The sequence below is a fragment of the Aptenodytes patagonicus genome, unplaced genomic scaffold (genome assembly GCF_965638725.1).
Source record: "Aptenodytes patagonicus unplaced genomic scaffold, bAptPat1.pri.cur scaffold_635, whole genome shotgun sequence".
Lineage (NCBI taxonomy): Eukaryota > Metazoa > Chordata > Aves > Sphenisciformes > Spheniscidae > Aptenodytes > Aptenodytes patagonicus.
The window spans coordinates 875-16,289 of record NW_027472529.1 but is presented as its reverse complement, the minus strand read 5'-3'; the positions used below and the strand labels follow the sequence as shown (position 1 = coordinate 16,289).

Below are 15,415 nucleotides of genomic sequence, written 5' to 3'. Positions count from 1 at the left end.
GATTCAGTTGTTTGAATTGTAGCAGAGCTCAGAATGTGCTCTGTGAAATCACTGGCAAGAGCTCTATTCATTATGAGTAGGAGTGAGCAGGGGAGGGTGCATCAAATATTGCCAGGAAACATCCAAGAGTTGCACCTTCACATTTGTGTGTGCAGAGCATATGCTGTATTACCCTGGCGCAGCCTCCTCCTGCTAGCATGTACAGCTAGCAACACAGGCTGCTGCAGGGGGAGAGTGGAATGATGGCTTTGCCTCCCACTCCTCCCTTGGAAGGGTTACACCCCCTGAAAGAAAGGACACAGGGACAGCTCCTCCAGCTCTGGCATTGGATTATCCCCAGCCTTAGGCAGGGAACAGACAACCAGGTGAAATATTCCCGAGCCTGTCTCATCTCTGTGCTACTCTAGGTAGTTTGACCAACCATTACATGAGATCACCAGAGAAAGGAAATCAGTCTTGTAGAAGCAAATAAGGTCACTTTCTCTTCTATTTGGAGTAGATGTTTTCCATATTTATGGGATAGAAACAGGTGATGAATGATCCATATCTTCAAATCCTCCACAGTGACTGAAGTGGGCTCGATGCTATGCTGATTGGTACAGAAAGCAGTCATATTTTTAAGAAGAAACTGTTGAAGCATCTGTGGTCTGCAGTGGCTTCTGATTGCTTTTAGGTGGAGCTCAAAATCTTAATACACAGTTTGAGCCTAGGTGTGTGCCTGCACTGTACAGTGGTCCACAAGCAAGTGCCAATCACGCTAGCTTCAAACAGCTGAATTAGTACAGTGCTTGTAACCTGGGCGTGGTGCTAAGAGCCTGTACTGTCTCCAGATCAGAGCTGCTCTCTTACATAAGGTGCTGTTCTTGTGTAGGTACAACAGCTCATTCAGAGATCTCAGCACAACAGGACATGAGAGTCTCTTAGGGAGAGCTGTGTAGTAGAGGTCCACTAGAACTATATTTAAACTCACTTGCTGTGGTCGTGGTGGAGAACTAGAGGTTTCATGTTCTTGCTTCTTTTTGTTGTATTTTTAGTTTATGGCTCTCAGTGTCCTGAGATACAAATACCTGTTGGAAGAAATTCAGTGTAAATATGCCAGCAACAAACATGTTTATCAGTATGGATCTTCTTAGCTTTAGCAGTTTAGGCTACACAGTATTTCTGGTTTAAAATACATTTTTTCCATGCTGATTTTATTGTTTTTTTCCTCTTTGTAGGAACGAGCATACAAGCCGATAAGCTATGTGGATCAAATGGCCATTCACTTCTCTTTGAATGGAAACATGATACTCAAAGATTCAGATGAAGGCAGACGGCAGAGTATCAGATTAAGCACTGCAGCAGGTAGGTTTATTATCTGAAACCACAATCATTTTCAGCTAGGCACTGGTGCCACTTATTCAACATGAGAGAATGATCATGCTTCATCACCACAGAATTGAACAGCTCCTATTTTGGCTTGCATCCTTCTCGGGAAACAAAAACAGAAAAAACAATCAGCCAGATGTTTGCCACAGCGTAGAAAACAGTACAGGTTTTTTGAGCCATGTGAACACTAACACTGAAATTTTCAGAGCTATTTAGTGTCTTTTAAACATCTTCCACTACCATTAGTTGGACATACATGTCTAAACTCCTTAGCATGCTTTGAAAGTTTCAGCCATGATTTAAAGTATTGAAGCAGAAACGTTAGGAGGCTGGGTGAGCATTCAGGAAACTATCATATACTTGACCAAGTCTTACACTCTTACCAGGACACCTACTTCTGGACAATGTGAGATGCAAGATATTGAGCTAGTTCAACCTTTGATCTGAGCTGCTATCACCATTCTTACGTTTTCCGTCAAAAAGACACCTTAATCAGAGGCTGAAAAGCTCTGTTGTTAGTAAAGAGTTCTAGGTCTGAATTTTCAGCAGGGAAAGATGTACTGCCTAGTGATTTTCTCATATTTCTGCTGTTTGTGAAAGCAGAAGTTGTGTCACAAAGAGTGTTCTTTCAAGGTGGTAACTGTCAGGCACGATGATAACAGTGGATAAGCTCCTGAGAATAGTTGTTACTTGCAGCTTCTGAGGGTCAGTGCGTCTTTTATTTCACACTTAACAAAATGTGCATGATGATTTGAAGTAGGACAAAGTGCTGAATAGGTTCTTCAATGCCATGAAAGCATGGATTGTTGTTGTTGGCAGTGCTTTTTGTAGATTCCAAACCAGCTATTTTCAAGCAGCTTGATGCTAGCATGACTACACACTCAAGGCTGTGATTGGAATTTAGACATCCATCATTCTCTAACAAGACTAGTATATTCATTTTTGTCCATATAAACAAGAACAAACCATATTATAACTCCTATATGCCTTGAAAGCATTCTTCATGGTTGTACACAATTGCAGCTATTTTTGGAGGGCAGAAAGGTCCAGAGCTGAAGGGATACCCAGAAACAAAGCTACTCAGATCAGAAGTGGATTTCAGAAGTTTGATTTGAGTCGAAATCAGATTTTTTTATTTCAGTCCAGCCAGAATTACTGCATTTTCATTCTAGTAATAACATTGTCTCCTTTTGTGGCTTTGAGCAAACAATCACCCTTCAAATGAGGATTGGTTACTGTACTGTCTAATGAGATAGCATTAGAAAATAATGCATTTGTATATTAATGCTTCAGAAGATAGAAGGATCTGCAGAATATGGGATAATATGTCCTATTATCCTGGGCTTATTCACTTATCCTTTCTATCATCAGAAAAGGCTCCTGTTGAAACTTCTGCAGTAACATCTGAAGAGACAGAGATTAAAGATGAAGAAAGCACAGGAGATACTCAGGTAATTCTCCATAGTCAGCTGAGAGCTGTCCATTTTATTTTTAATATGAGATTTGAAATTCCTTTGTTATAGAATGGGCTTGGTGAGAAGCTTCTGTGATTGATTCTTTTACGTCTGAGATGTCTCTGCTGTAGGTGAGATCCTGCAGATTCTACTGAACAGCTGGGGTCCTGCTGCCATTTTTTTGGTTTGGAGAAGCTGTGTAGGGGCATGATAGGTCCCTACACACCAGGTCTGTCTATATCCAGATATTATATCAAGATACAGTGAAATTTGCTGGGATCTGGAATCTTCCTGGACAGCATGTCCATTCCTGAAAGAAAAATTGGTGAAAAACAAAATGTGGAGGGGTGAAAGCAGCAGGCATAACCATGTGAAATAAGCAGTGGCCTGGTTGAAAGGCAGTTGGCTGATCAGGAAAGGAGTATGCTGGGAGAAGTTTGTTCTTATCCACACAGTGTCAGGCCCTGGAATCAAGTTCAGACTAGTGTCAGATAAAGCTCACTGTCTAGCAAGGAAATGAAAACACAGGGTAGTGGGACTCTAACACAGTCTTCTGGTCCCCAAGTCCATTTTATCAAAGGCAGTCATGGTGTATTGTCTCACTCATGTCAGGCTTTGTTTTAAAGTAATTTCAGTTCCTGGTTTTCCATATTCCCGTTTAGATACTGTTCAGAAACTCCTTGCTCTGATTGCTGGAATTCTCCTGATTTCCATCTTAAATATTAAATCTTCAATTACAGTCTCCTTCACTAGGCAGCAGAAATCCAGCAGTGTAAGAAGTGCTTCTGAAGAAGGAAAGAGATGTCTGGTACTTTCAGGGTGGAGTCACTGCTCTATTTTCTTGCAGGCTGCAGGAGATGAAGAGGCAGAGGGGTCAGGAACAGCAGAAGTAGCTGAGGCAGCAGAGGCAGAAGAGCCTCCTCGCCCAAGAGCGAAGGAGCAGAAGCTTGCAAACCAGTTCAACTTCATTGAGAGAGCTTCAAGGACGCTCAACAACCCTATGCGGGTATGCTGCCATTTCCCTTCAGTGACTTGGAGGGTCTTTCCTTTGGGAGGGCATGTGCATCATCTGTGTTTGTGTCATATCCTGTGATCTCTGTAGATACTATTAGGAGAAAAAAACCAGTGTTTTACTATGGTAAAACATTTGGGGTGATGAAAATGGTGACAGAAAAATTCTTGCTTCATGGACTCTTGGACAGCCTACAAGAAGTTTTGGTGCTACTGTAAATCATTAAACGTCTACTTGGATATACCATTTTTCATGTCTACTTTCTCATCTGAAAGAGTGTAGAGCAATGGTTAGGGTAGTAGCTGAGGGCTTGGAATCCATGAATTCAATTTCCTTTTGCCACAGAGTCCCTTTATGGCCTTGTACTTCAATTCTTTCCCTTGGAGCAGAGCTATAAGTGCCCCTATGTTAAGAGGATAAAGGTGTTTACGCTTGTGTTAAGCACAGGTACTACAGTAACAGACCCATGTAAGTACTGCAAATCTTTACTGCTGCTACATCTCCCTCCCAGTCTGTGCATGCACTTTCCAATCAGTACAGACCAAGACCTTATGTTCCTTCCCTAAGCTTTTTGCTGAGCCTGCAGCCATTCCCAGTGAGTGTCTTCACAGGGCCTCCTGACTGAGCAGTACCGGTCATGTTGGCCCCCAGTTGACTGCTCAAAAAGGAGCTTTCTGAATCGGAGATAGAAGTTTCAGAGAGAAAATTCTCTTGTTTTCCTTGCTGCCCTGGAATCAGAGTATATACAGATTCCCGAGAGCAACTGCCTGCCTTCTTGCAGCCATTACACCTAAAGTGAGATGCCTTTACACCTGATGGGCTTGGAGAGATCTAAGAGTTACTGTGTTGCTGGAGCTACTATCTCCTAGAAGGAATACCATCTCTGCCTACTAGTAGAGATGGAGGATCTCAGGAGAGTTTATCCAACAGTGGGATGCTTACTGCAAAGTCTGAGCTAAGATTCTGCATCTTTCAAAGATCCCTGTGGAGGCCATGGAATTTGTTATTTCTCTGTCCCCAGATCTGCATATTCTCCTCCCATTGATTTTACTGGGAGAGGCTTGTGTGCCTTTGTGTGATTCTGTCTTTGAAAGCAGAATATAGACCTTAAATAGCTGTGAAGTACTGCTGTGTGCTGTACAGGATGTGCAGTTTCCACCTCTGAGACTGCTTAATTTCAGAGGTCGCTGAAACGCTACAGGCAGCTTCTTAAAAATGTTCTGACACAAAGGTTTTTGAAAGAAAATGCTGTTCTGTGAAATGAAAGTTTCACAGAAGTATATTAATTTATTTCAGAATGTTGATGTAAAGGTGATAAAAATATTACTTCAGTAACATCAAATGAATTGTTTATAGGTCATCATTCTGTTCAACTTTTTTGTTTTGACTGCTGTACCCAAGTGGGTTTTTAATATATAAGTCAAAACTTTGGTAGGATATCATAACTGATACCATAACTGGTAGCAGAATGTTTCAAATGGTAGAGGTGAAACAAACTGTTTCAACACCTTCAAAATGAAATACTGAAATTAAATATTTTAAGTATGTTGGAAAAAAATCAGAAGGTCTTGTGAACCATCTTTTGGTCCACAAGAAAATCTGTTTGTAGTTGCATGATCACTGATAGTGTTTGTGCAGTGCTCTGGGAGTCTTTTGGATGTTGAATTAATCTTAGGTCAATATTATTCTAACTACCTGCTATGAGAAGGCTGTTTCCACAGCTGGACTATGTCACTGCAAAGAGTTTCAATGCAAAGATTACACTTCTTTATGCTTTTTCTTTATTCAGGAAAGAGCATGTCAATCGGAGCCTACACCTTGTAAAAATTTCTCAGCCACTGCTAACCAGGTATATCCTTCTTACTTTTAATGGTTTTTTAGAGTATATTTAGGAAACTGAGATATGAGAAAGGAAAAACCAAATTGCTATGTTTGCATTCCTTGCAGTGGAATGAACTCCCATACTGTGGCTTTGATCTCTGCTTTAAATCTAAGAGCAAACTAGCGTGGCCCTCTTTTCTGCCTTAATGGGTGAACTTGCTAATGGTTTATATTTCTAAGGTAAAGTGTCTCTGTTAGCTGCTTTTAATTGATCTACCGCTTGCCAGCCACCCTGGCCAGTCTGCTTTAGAGAGTCTTAAGCAAGTGGAAATGAGGAAACCATGGTGTGAGAATGGTTCTGGACTCAGCAACAGGTGGGCTGCAGCTGAGCTCTGCAGGAACAGGGACACAACTGCAACTGCCTCTTGCAGGCACTGACTCCTCCGGGGACCCAGCTGTCTTTGGGGTGGGGACTGTCCTGTTGCTGAACACCTTCCATCACTGTGTGGTGGGTGAGCTGGTTATTTAGGAGGAGCTGTGATCCAGCATTCAATACCTGGTCAGCTGCAGGACACCTCCATCAGCTGACCCCATCAGAGACAGGTTCAATGGGGTCTCAAAATGCGGGAACAAAATAACAAAAAAGCACTTAGGACATGTCTGCATGCTAGTCCCACTTTGAGCATTGTGTTTATAGAGTGGAGACCTCTGAAGATTTTGTACAGCCAGGAATTTACAAGGATTCATGGAGTTTTTGGGAGTGTTGTTAAGAATTTGATATATGCAACGTTGTGTTTTTTACTTTGTCTATGTTTAGCTGTATGCAAAAGCAGGTTTCTAAAGCCTGAAGCTGAACCCAATGAGAACTACAGAATAAGGAATGTGGAAGGCCCACTTTAAGCCTGTTGCAATACACTTAGCTCTGTTTTATGTGGTGGGAATATGCCTGTTTATTCATGATGAAAACCTGTTCCACAATTGTTATACAGTATTTTCTCCATCTCTTAAAAATGTAAAAAAAAAATATCTTGCATGACATTTTACCCATGAAATATGCTATAGCTTTCATTGGAAAGGGAATCCAGCCAATTCTGCTGATTAATTCTCACAGATATTTACAAAATGTATTTGTGTTTGTCACTGCTGCAAATATTGTTTCAAAACAGTTACCAAACTGGTATTGAAAATACTGTTTCATTACCAGTGTACCACAGGAACACCCAGAAGAAAGTATCAGGTAATGGCAGCAACTTAAAAAATGCTGTTATAGGAAAGTGATAGGAAGGGGAGTACAGGTGTCTGTCAAGCTGAAAACTGTAACCCAGTCTATTTCTAAACTTGAAATCACAGAGTAATTGGCCTGAGATCTTCCCTCCCTCCAGCTGGACTTTCCTTTCATTTCTTCTGACAGTGAAAGACCTGAGAGTTAGAGAGAGAACAGATCTATTTAAGATAATCAGGCTATTGCTAAAATTGTGCATGAAATGTTTGAAAACCAAGAGGAAAAGTTTTCCCTTGTTTTCTTTTTATTGTGTTGAAAATTTGAGGGGATAGAAAGTAATATTTTAATGTAAGCTCTTATTTTCCTCAACTCTTGCTTTCTTGTTCTTCCTTATGCTCATACTTTCCTCTTCCAAAGTTTTCTGTTCTGCTCCTTCTCCTGCTCTTCTCATCACACCTTCTTTGCACTTTCCCTGATGTTTGGAACATCTTTCCACCTCATTTCTGCCTGCAAATTTACAACACAATGTAGGTTTTTTTGCTAAACATTTCTGCTAGCTTTATTTATTCCAATGTTCTACTCTATATTTTGTGTTTGAATCATACTCCCTCTCCTAAGCTGATGTGTCAGAATTAGATTGCTTTTTGTTTTGTTCTGAAAGTAATGTATCTGCTTCAGATATAATACTAGCACTCCAATATTAATGAATAATTCTTAAGTAGAAAAATTACTTTTGGTTCTACCCAAGTAAGACATTCCTGGCATGTGGCATAGCAGAAGATGTAAAACTGCTCTCAGTTTCCATTTGATCATATGCTGCAGAGTTGGAGTCCAAGATTTAAATTGTGTTAAGCAGCTACAATTTAATTTTCCAACACCACATGAGAAATGTCATAAAGCAGATGTTTAATGCAAGTTTCCTATTAAACACTGGGAAATTAGCCAAACAGAAAGTCCTACAAAAAAGATCCGGAGTCAAAGCACCAAGAAGAGTGTTGGGGGAAGGAAATTGTTAAGAATGCAATAATGTGTTCTTAAAAAGTAAGACATGCCCCAACAAGCTTTAAAAATTCTGGGCTTCAATCTTTCACTTTTTGTGCAACAAGACAGCTGTCTTCAGCTAATTCCAGTGGCAGTGTTACTGCTGTGAGGGCTATCATATTTTTGTGATGGTGTACATGGCTGCTTTCTGGAGTATAATCAGGTCCTGATAAATCCTGCCTCTGTCTGTCTCTCAGTGGGAGATTTATGATGCCTATGTGGAGGAGCTTCAGAAAATGGAAAGGTCAAAAGAGAAAGAAAAAACAAAAGTTCAGATAGCAAAGAGAGAAGAGGAGAAGAAGAAGGGAAGAAATTTAACCTCTCTGGAGTCACAGGTATGTTTCATAATGCTGGAAGAAGCCTGCTTAGAGTGGTGGGGGATGCATCCGTAATGCAAGTCAGGTGAAATTTAGCAAGTTTTGCTGGCTGTCTTGCTAGTTATGCTGGCTAGTTGTCTCAATTGACAAGTAACAACCCTAAGAAATGAAAAATTAGTTTCTGCTAGGAAGTGTATTTCCAAAACAGGATTTCCATTTTGCTGTATTTTTTACGGGAATACAAAACAGTGTGAAGCCATAATCTTGTCTTCAAACCTGATTTCCAAGTGAGATTTATGGCTTTCTTTTTTGTGCATTATCATGTTTGTGTCTCATTTTTGATTAGCATGTGAGGGATAAAAGAATGAAATAAGTAGAAACACCGTGTGACTTTTCAAAGAATTCTAAGTGATGCAGAGGTTTTAGGTACAGTCTTCCAATCTGAAAGGCAAAGAAATTTAGGATTCTTTCAAAATGTTACTAAAGCACTGTAGTGAAACGCATGTCACTATTTTTTATTACTTTAATGACAATGTTACAAAATTATAATTTATATATTTTCTAGTTATATACATATAAATGGTGTATAATTTATATAAAAGTTAATAATAGTTAATTGAAATTGAAGCCTATGTACTTAAAATTGAATAATGATTCTGGGAGGCTTGACCTAATTTGCTGGGGGATCTTTGATGCATCATTTATTCATTTAGTTGGAAAGTGACAGAAGTGCCTCTCTCCAGTGTTTGAAGTGCTATGCCACGGTCAGTGATACAGCATGGTGATACCTCAGTCATGGTGATGTGATCGTCCTAAGAGGAGGTCAGCCACTCTGAGTCCTACGGAGTAGCTGAGTGAATGGCAAGGGCTCCTGAACGGGGGTAGCGGCCATTAGTCTGGCTTCTCAGAGTAGCAGGTATCATAACTCCTGCCAAGCTCTGAGCTGGTATTGTGATCTTGCTGTGAGGGTGATACTGACTCTTAATCCAGGCTGCTCTCAGGAGTAGCCTAGAAGTGCCTTGCAGGGATGCCACAGTCCATTCCCCTAAAGTGACATTACCCCATCTTAAAAATGTGATCCCACCTCAAGCACTGAGAATACCCTATGGCAACCCTGAAAGATTTTCTTCATGTTCCAGAATGTTTTCAGGGGGTCCAGGAAGTTTCTATTAGGGTTTAACAGAGTTTGACCTATGCAGAATTGTGGGTGGTTCTTTCCCCCCACAGTCTAAGTTAAACCATTTAGAAGGCAAACTGAAATAATTTCTATAATAACTGGAGCAAAATGCACTGAGAACTACAATACAGGAACATGGAAGTCAATTCTTAGCTTGCCCCTAGAATAAGTGTAGATGTATCAACACAATTAAGATATATCTATGTAATAGAAGCTGGCTCCTGAAACTGGCTTTAGCACTTTCATACCACATGGCTGATTCAACTGTAGAGGATCTGGCTGGTTTAGGTACACCAGCAGCACTGTGCCATCAAAAGCCTTATACTATAAACAGACCAGGAACATCTTCTGACAGGCTTCTTCCTGTGAATTGTGCCATTGAAATTCACAGTCCTTTCGAAAACTAATAAATCTTTCACCTGCGTACGTTTTGGAGAATAAGCCTGAAGTCAGCAGCACAATTATAGGCTTAAAGGGTGGACTGCTAAAAACTGATAATGAAAATGAAATAAAAATTCTACCAATGAAAGTGTATTGTAAGAAACCTGCTGCATGCTCCACTCACAACAGTGGCAAGCTGAAATCCAGGCACTCATGATCCCTCCCTTTGGTGCTTTGCTTTTCACTCTTAGCACTTTCCAGGGGGCTTGCAGGAAAGCCAGAAAGTCAATACACTGAAAAAGTGAAAGGGAAAGCTTTACGCAGAGCCAGTGTCCCAAATTGAGGCCCTCTGCGAGGCTGGTGAACCAGCTTGAAGTATGTGAAAAACCTGCTGAATTTTCCAGTCATTAACTGGAAGAATGCAACCTGAAGTAATCCAAAGCTAAAATCAGACTTACAACAGGCATTACATCTGGTCATGACTAGGTCTATGGAAATTAAAGGTTGATGGCGTCAGAATCTGTACTTCTGGTCAGCAAACGGAGAAGTGGGTTTTGTGGAGCTTCCAACTCACAGGTTACATGCTTTGGACCACACATGGTAATAGAAACAGAGCTTTTCCAGCTAAACACTTTCTGAGGACATACTGCCTTTGATCATCGCTGAAGGGGAGCTGTGGAACATCAAGCAGGAGATGTGGCTGATCTGGATCGAGAACGCAATGGCTAGAAGCAGCAATTGATTTCCACCATTGTTTCTGTCAGACTAGTTACTAGGAAGAAAAAGACTGTGGTAGCTACTGAGATAGCACTGGATTCAACCCGAAGGGAAGAAGAGGAGAAAATGAGTGGATATTACCTGAGGTGGATCTCTGATGGAAGCTCTTGCTATGGTAGGAGGCCATGAAAGAGAAGATCCAAGAACCAGAGCCGCAGCTGGAGGTGATAGTAGGGGTCAGATGAGGATTTGAAAACATAATGGATGAAAAGAAAGAGAAAACAGTACTGGAACTGAATAAGAGGTCAAGAGAACAGATGACTGGGAGAGGAAGAACATGGTCCACGAAAGAATGTGGCCAAAGGCAGAGAAAAGAGAAGGAAGAAGAGAGGAGAGGAGAGGAGAGGAGAGGAGAGGAGAGGAGAGGAGAGGAGAGGAGAGGAGAGGAGAGGAGAGGAGAGGAGAGGGGAGGGGAGGGGAGGGGAGGGGGAGAGGGGAGGGGAGGGGAGGGGAGGGGAGGGGAGGGGAGGGGAGGGGAGGGGAGAGGAGAGGAGAGGAGAGGAGAGGAGAGGAGAGGAGAGGAGAGGAGAGGAGAGGAGAGGAGAGGAGAGGAGAGGAGAGGAGAGGAGAGGAGAGGAGAGGAGAGGGGAGGGGAGGGGAGGGGAGGGGAGGGGAGGGGAGGGGAGGGGAGGGGAGGGGAGGGGAGGGGAGGGGAGGGGAGGGGAGGGGAGGGGAGGGGAGGGGAGGGGAGGGGAGGGGAGGGGAGGGGAGGGGAGGGGAGGGGAGAAAGAGCCTTCACAGTGGACTAGAAGCACCTCACTAGGGAAAAAGAAGTAGAATGAAGCCATGCACTGCACTGAAGAATGAGGAGAAGAAGCAAGGAAGACGTGGTTTGCCAAAGCAGAAGAGAGAGGCAACCAACAGAAAAAGGAATGGAGATAATCAGGGATTCCAGCAGAAGGAAGGATGAGAATGATGTAAAGAAGAATATGAGTGAATAAAAGTCGGAATGACAGAAAGTATTTGACTGGAGGATGTGATGAGGGACTCTTGGAAAACTCAATACGTCTGTCACTGAAATGGATCTAGAGAGAAGAGGATGTGCTACATCCAAGAGCAATGATACAACATTTGAAACTTTTCCTCAGTTTTCAGTAAAGGCAGCAAACAGAATATGGAGAGCACAGAATACCAAAGAGGAATGATATGAAATTTTCTGAGCTGAAAATAGTTGGAAGCGGAGAAACTAGGCAGAAGTGTTGTATCTGCTTGTCCTGTTCTTACTGTTCCTGAGCCATCTGCTTATGGCTCTGATTACAGAGAGGATTCTGGCCCAGAGATACTCTTCGTCTGATCCAGTACGACCCTCCTCATGTTGTTGTGTGAGCATAGAAATGACAGTATCTGAGGTAGAAGCAAAATGCAAGAGCTTAATGCAATTAAGTTGATGCAGGCTAGCTCCCCTCACCCTGAGATGACAAGGCATGAAATCACAAGTCTGATAGTAAGGACTTTTAATGAATTTATCTAATTACTCCAATGTAATTGGAGTAGAACAAGAATATATTATATGTAAGAGGGGTAAAAATGGTTCCATTAGCCTGACCTTTAGCAGTGTATGAGGCAATAGAATTAATATGGAGGGAAAGAATAGAGAATTGAGAGTAAATATGAAATGGAATAAAATAGCACACTTTTACCAAAGGTAAGCTGTGTCCAAATAATCTCATCTCTTTCTTTGATAAGAAAAAAGTTGTGGTTTCCCTTAACAAGGAAAGTATAGTAAAGGTAATCTAGCTGAAATTCTGTAAAGCTATTGATATAGTGCCTTTAGGAAATTATTAGATAAACCAGAAAAGCTGTTATTAGTACAGATTGAGAGGGACCGGTGGAGAGGAAGACTGTGCTTTTTCGAGTATCAAAGCAATCTTTGATAAGGTGAGGACTTACAGTTTGAAATGCCAGGGAGAAACATGAGTGTGTCGGTTGGTGAGTTGTGATGTGGCTGTGAGAAGGCAAGTACATTGCTGGAATATATTGTGTGAGGGATAGCAGAGAAATACTATTTCTGTTATGTAAGGCAGGGTGATACCTTATCTGGAGTAGTACAAGGATATATGATTTTGATCACCTCTTTTCAAAGATGATCGATTACAAACCTGCATAGGTATGGAAAAGAATATAAGAAATGGAAAGCTTGATTACAAGAGACTAAAAAAATCTTAGCATATTTGTCTGGTAGTGCAAAGGTAGAGAGGGAATCTGAGGTAGATAAGAGAGAGGGAGAAGAATTAGTAAGGCAGGGGATAGTGTCGACACAAGTGCAGATGGATGTGAACCAGTTAGGAATATGTTAAAGCTGGAACTTACTGCACTGAAACAGCCTCTAATCTCCTCTGAAGCAGAAGTCGTTGAACAGTTTCTTAAAAAGTCCAAACAAAATTTATATTTAACAGAGAAATATGCATTCCTGAATCATGTGAGGTCCTGTCTGACTTGTCTATCTCACTATAGCATTACCCCTTTCTGAGATATGCCTGGTGAGACAGCCCAGCCCACAGGGTCATAATTATCATTTGGAAGCTCTTGGATGACCACAGTTATTTTTGAAATAACAGCTGAAATTTGAATGCAATTAACCTTCACATTATTGTTCTCCTGTTCCTGGTCATCCCAAGGAGTGGATGAGTTGTTACCGACTCCCTTGTCTTCAATCTGCTGTTTACAGAGTATCAGAATTAAAAGCAAACAGTGAAAATGAACAGATGAGTACAATTCTGGAAATGAATAACTACTTGACAGGATTCAACCTGGAGGACTTTATTTGGGATTTGCAGTGGGTGTTTGCAGTGCTGGGAAAGAGGTGACAACATCCCTGTACCTTGCTTTTTTCTTTGCAAGCCAGGAGTTCTTCTAGTATTGCCAGTACATGTATTGCCAGAGATATGAGCAGTTACTGCACTGGTTTTAGGGTGGGGTTTGTCTTCTGGATATGCAATTATACACCAGCAGAAGTCTTTTTTCATGCTTCAGTTTACTGGAGTTACACATTGCGACTGGCCAGCTGCTGAGAGGCAAATATGAAGCAATTAGTGTTAATGAACAGTAGAGCAAGACCAAGACATTTATTTTCAAAGTACTAGCCCATTATCCATCCTACATATGATTCCATTAACATTGTTGCTGTTCTAAAAATAATTTATGCACAGAAATAAACAAAACAAATTTGTTAGCTGATGAGCTCCCATAACATTTGCCTAGCTAGCCCAGAGTTGGCCTACAACAAAAAATAGTTTCACACAGATCTTTAAAAAAAGGATGAATTAGGCCTATCACTTCCACTGAAGATTTATTTCAGTAACATTCAGAATAAATCAAACCTGAAATAGGACAGGATCCAATGAGAAAATAACATACTCTGATCCAGTTTAATGCCAAAAATGTAGTTATTCATGGCTGCATTGCTAATAGCACAGCTATCTGACAGGAAAGCTGACTTAAAGCTCTTTTGATTCATCTGGAGAGTTTCCTGCATTGCAGGAAAAATTCCATTGAATAATACATTGTTTCTGTATTTACGGGGTTTTTTTTGTTTAAGGCCTGCTTTCTGCTGAGAAAAAAAATTATAGATGAAGCAGGATCTAGCATTCATCTTTGAAAACACATAAAGTAAGCCTTATCTTCTGATCTTCAGTCCAGAATGATGTCTCAGATTGGAAATTCAGAATGCTTGCAGTGCAAGTTTCCTTGGATGTGTAAGAGAACAAGAGCTGTAATCCTGCTCATGTCTGTAGGGTACAGCACTGCCATTCTTCCCCAGCTCCTTCCGGTAGCAGGTGCATGTTAAAACGGAAGAGATTTTTTTTTGCCTGCATAATAGATGAATGGAAGACAGCCTAGCTAATGCACCTGATGAACCAGCAGGACTCCAGGGGATCTGTTCTTTATACCTCGTAACTATGACTTTTACAATGTTGGAGAGAAAAGTGGTTATTGCGCTTCTCTTTTTCTAAATCAACTTGAAACCTTTTCAACATTTAACCTCTGTCAATTAAGCTCACTCAGAGCAATATGCTGGTGGCAGCCAATGGCATTTTTATAGTAATGATCTCAATATTGCTGGACAAGTATTAGCAAAGGTGAATTGTTTTTTTTTAGGAAGTGTTTTAGAGAAAGACAGGTCTTATTGTGGCAGAAGCAATAATGGCAACTTAAAGTCGAAAGAGAGAAATCCCAGCAATTGGGAGTATTAATTTCTACTTGAGATGTTTCATGCATTCCCTTTCTCTTCCTCTTTAATTTCTCTTAATACTTATGAATTCCTGAAGTCTAGGGAATATCATACTGTGTTAAAATTTGGAAACATCTTTTCCTGTGATTTCTTAAATTCTGAACATGCCAGTAAATTCTCTGTGCTGTTCTTAAGAATTCCTCCCACAGACCCAGGGAAAACCTGAAGAACATGAGAGTGGCCACAATGATTCAGATCAAGGATCTAACCACAAGTGAATGTGTAAGGAAGGGTAAGAACACAGCAAGAGTATATGCCAGTCCCAAATATTCTTCCAGCCTTCAACTAGTATCAGCTATTTCCTAAGCTTGATGTGCTTTGGCACATAGATGGAAGTACTTGTTCAGTCTTCCTTGAAACCATGTAAAGTTCTTGCATCTACAACATCCTTTGAGAAGGCATTGCACAGATGTGTCATCCTTCTGTAAGAGTCACCTCCTTTTGTTTATTTTGAACTTGACTTCCACTAGCTTCACTTGACACCCCTACTTTTTGTATCAGAAGAGACAGTGAACAGTCAGTCCCTGTCCGTCCTCTCTGGGCCATTTAGGATTTCATAGACCTGTCTCATGTCTTCCCAAGCCATGTCTTCTCCAGACTGGCAAGTCCCAGCC

At 41.1% G+C, this 15,415-nt stretch overlaps 1 protein-coding gene across 1 annotated transcript; it reads left to right on the top strand.

The window, feature by feature from the left end:
• Positions 1-1,217: 1,217 nt before the first annotated feature.
• LOC143174042 (dynein axonemal intermediate chain 1-like) lies at positions 1,218-8,253 on the top strand (the record flags this gene model as incomplete). The annotated part of the gene is made up of 5 exons (XM_076364132.1): positions 1,218-1,344; positions 2,740-2,819; positions 3,670-3,828; positions 5,624-5,683; positions 8,116-8,253. Coding segments are annotated over 5 exons (564 nt in total), but the record flags the coding sequence as incomplete, so codon positions are not given.
• Positions 8,254-15,415: the final 7,162 nt, after the last annotated feature.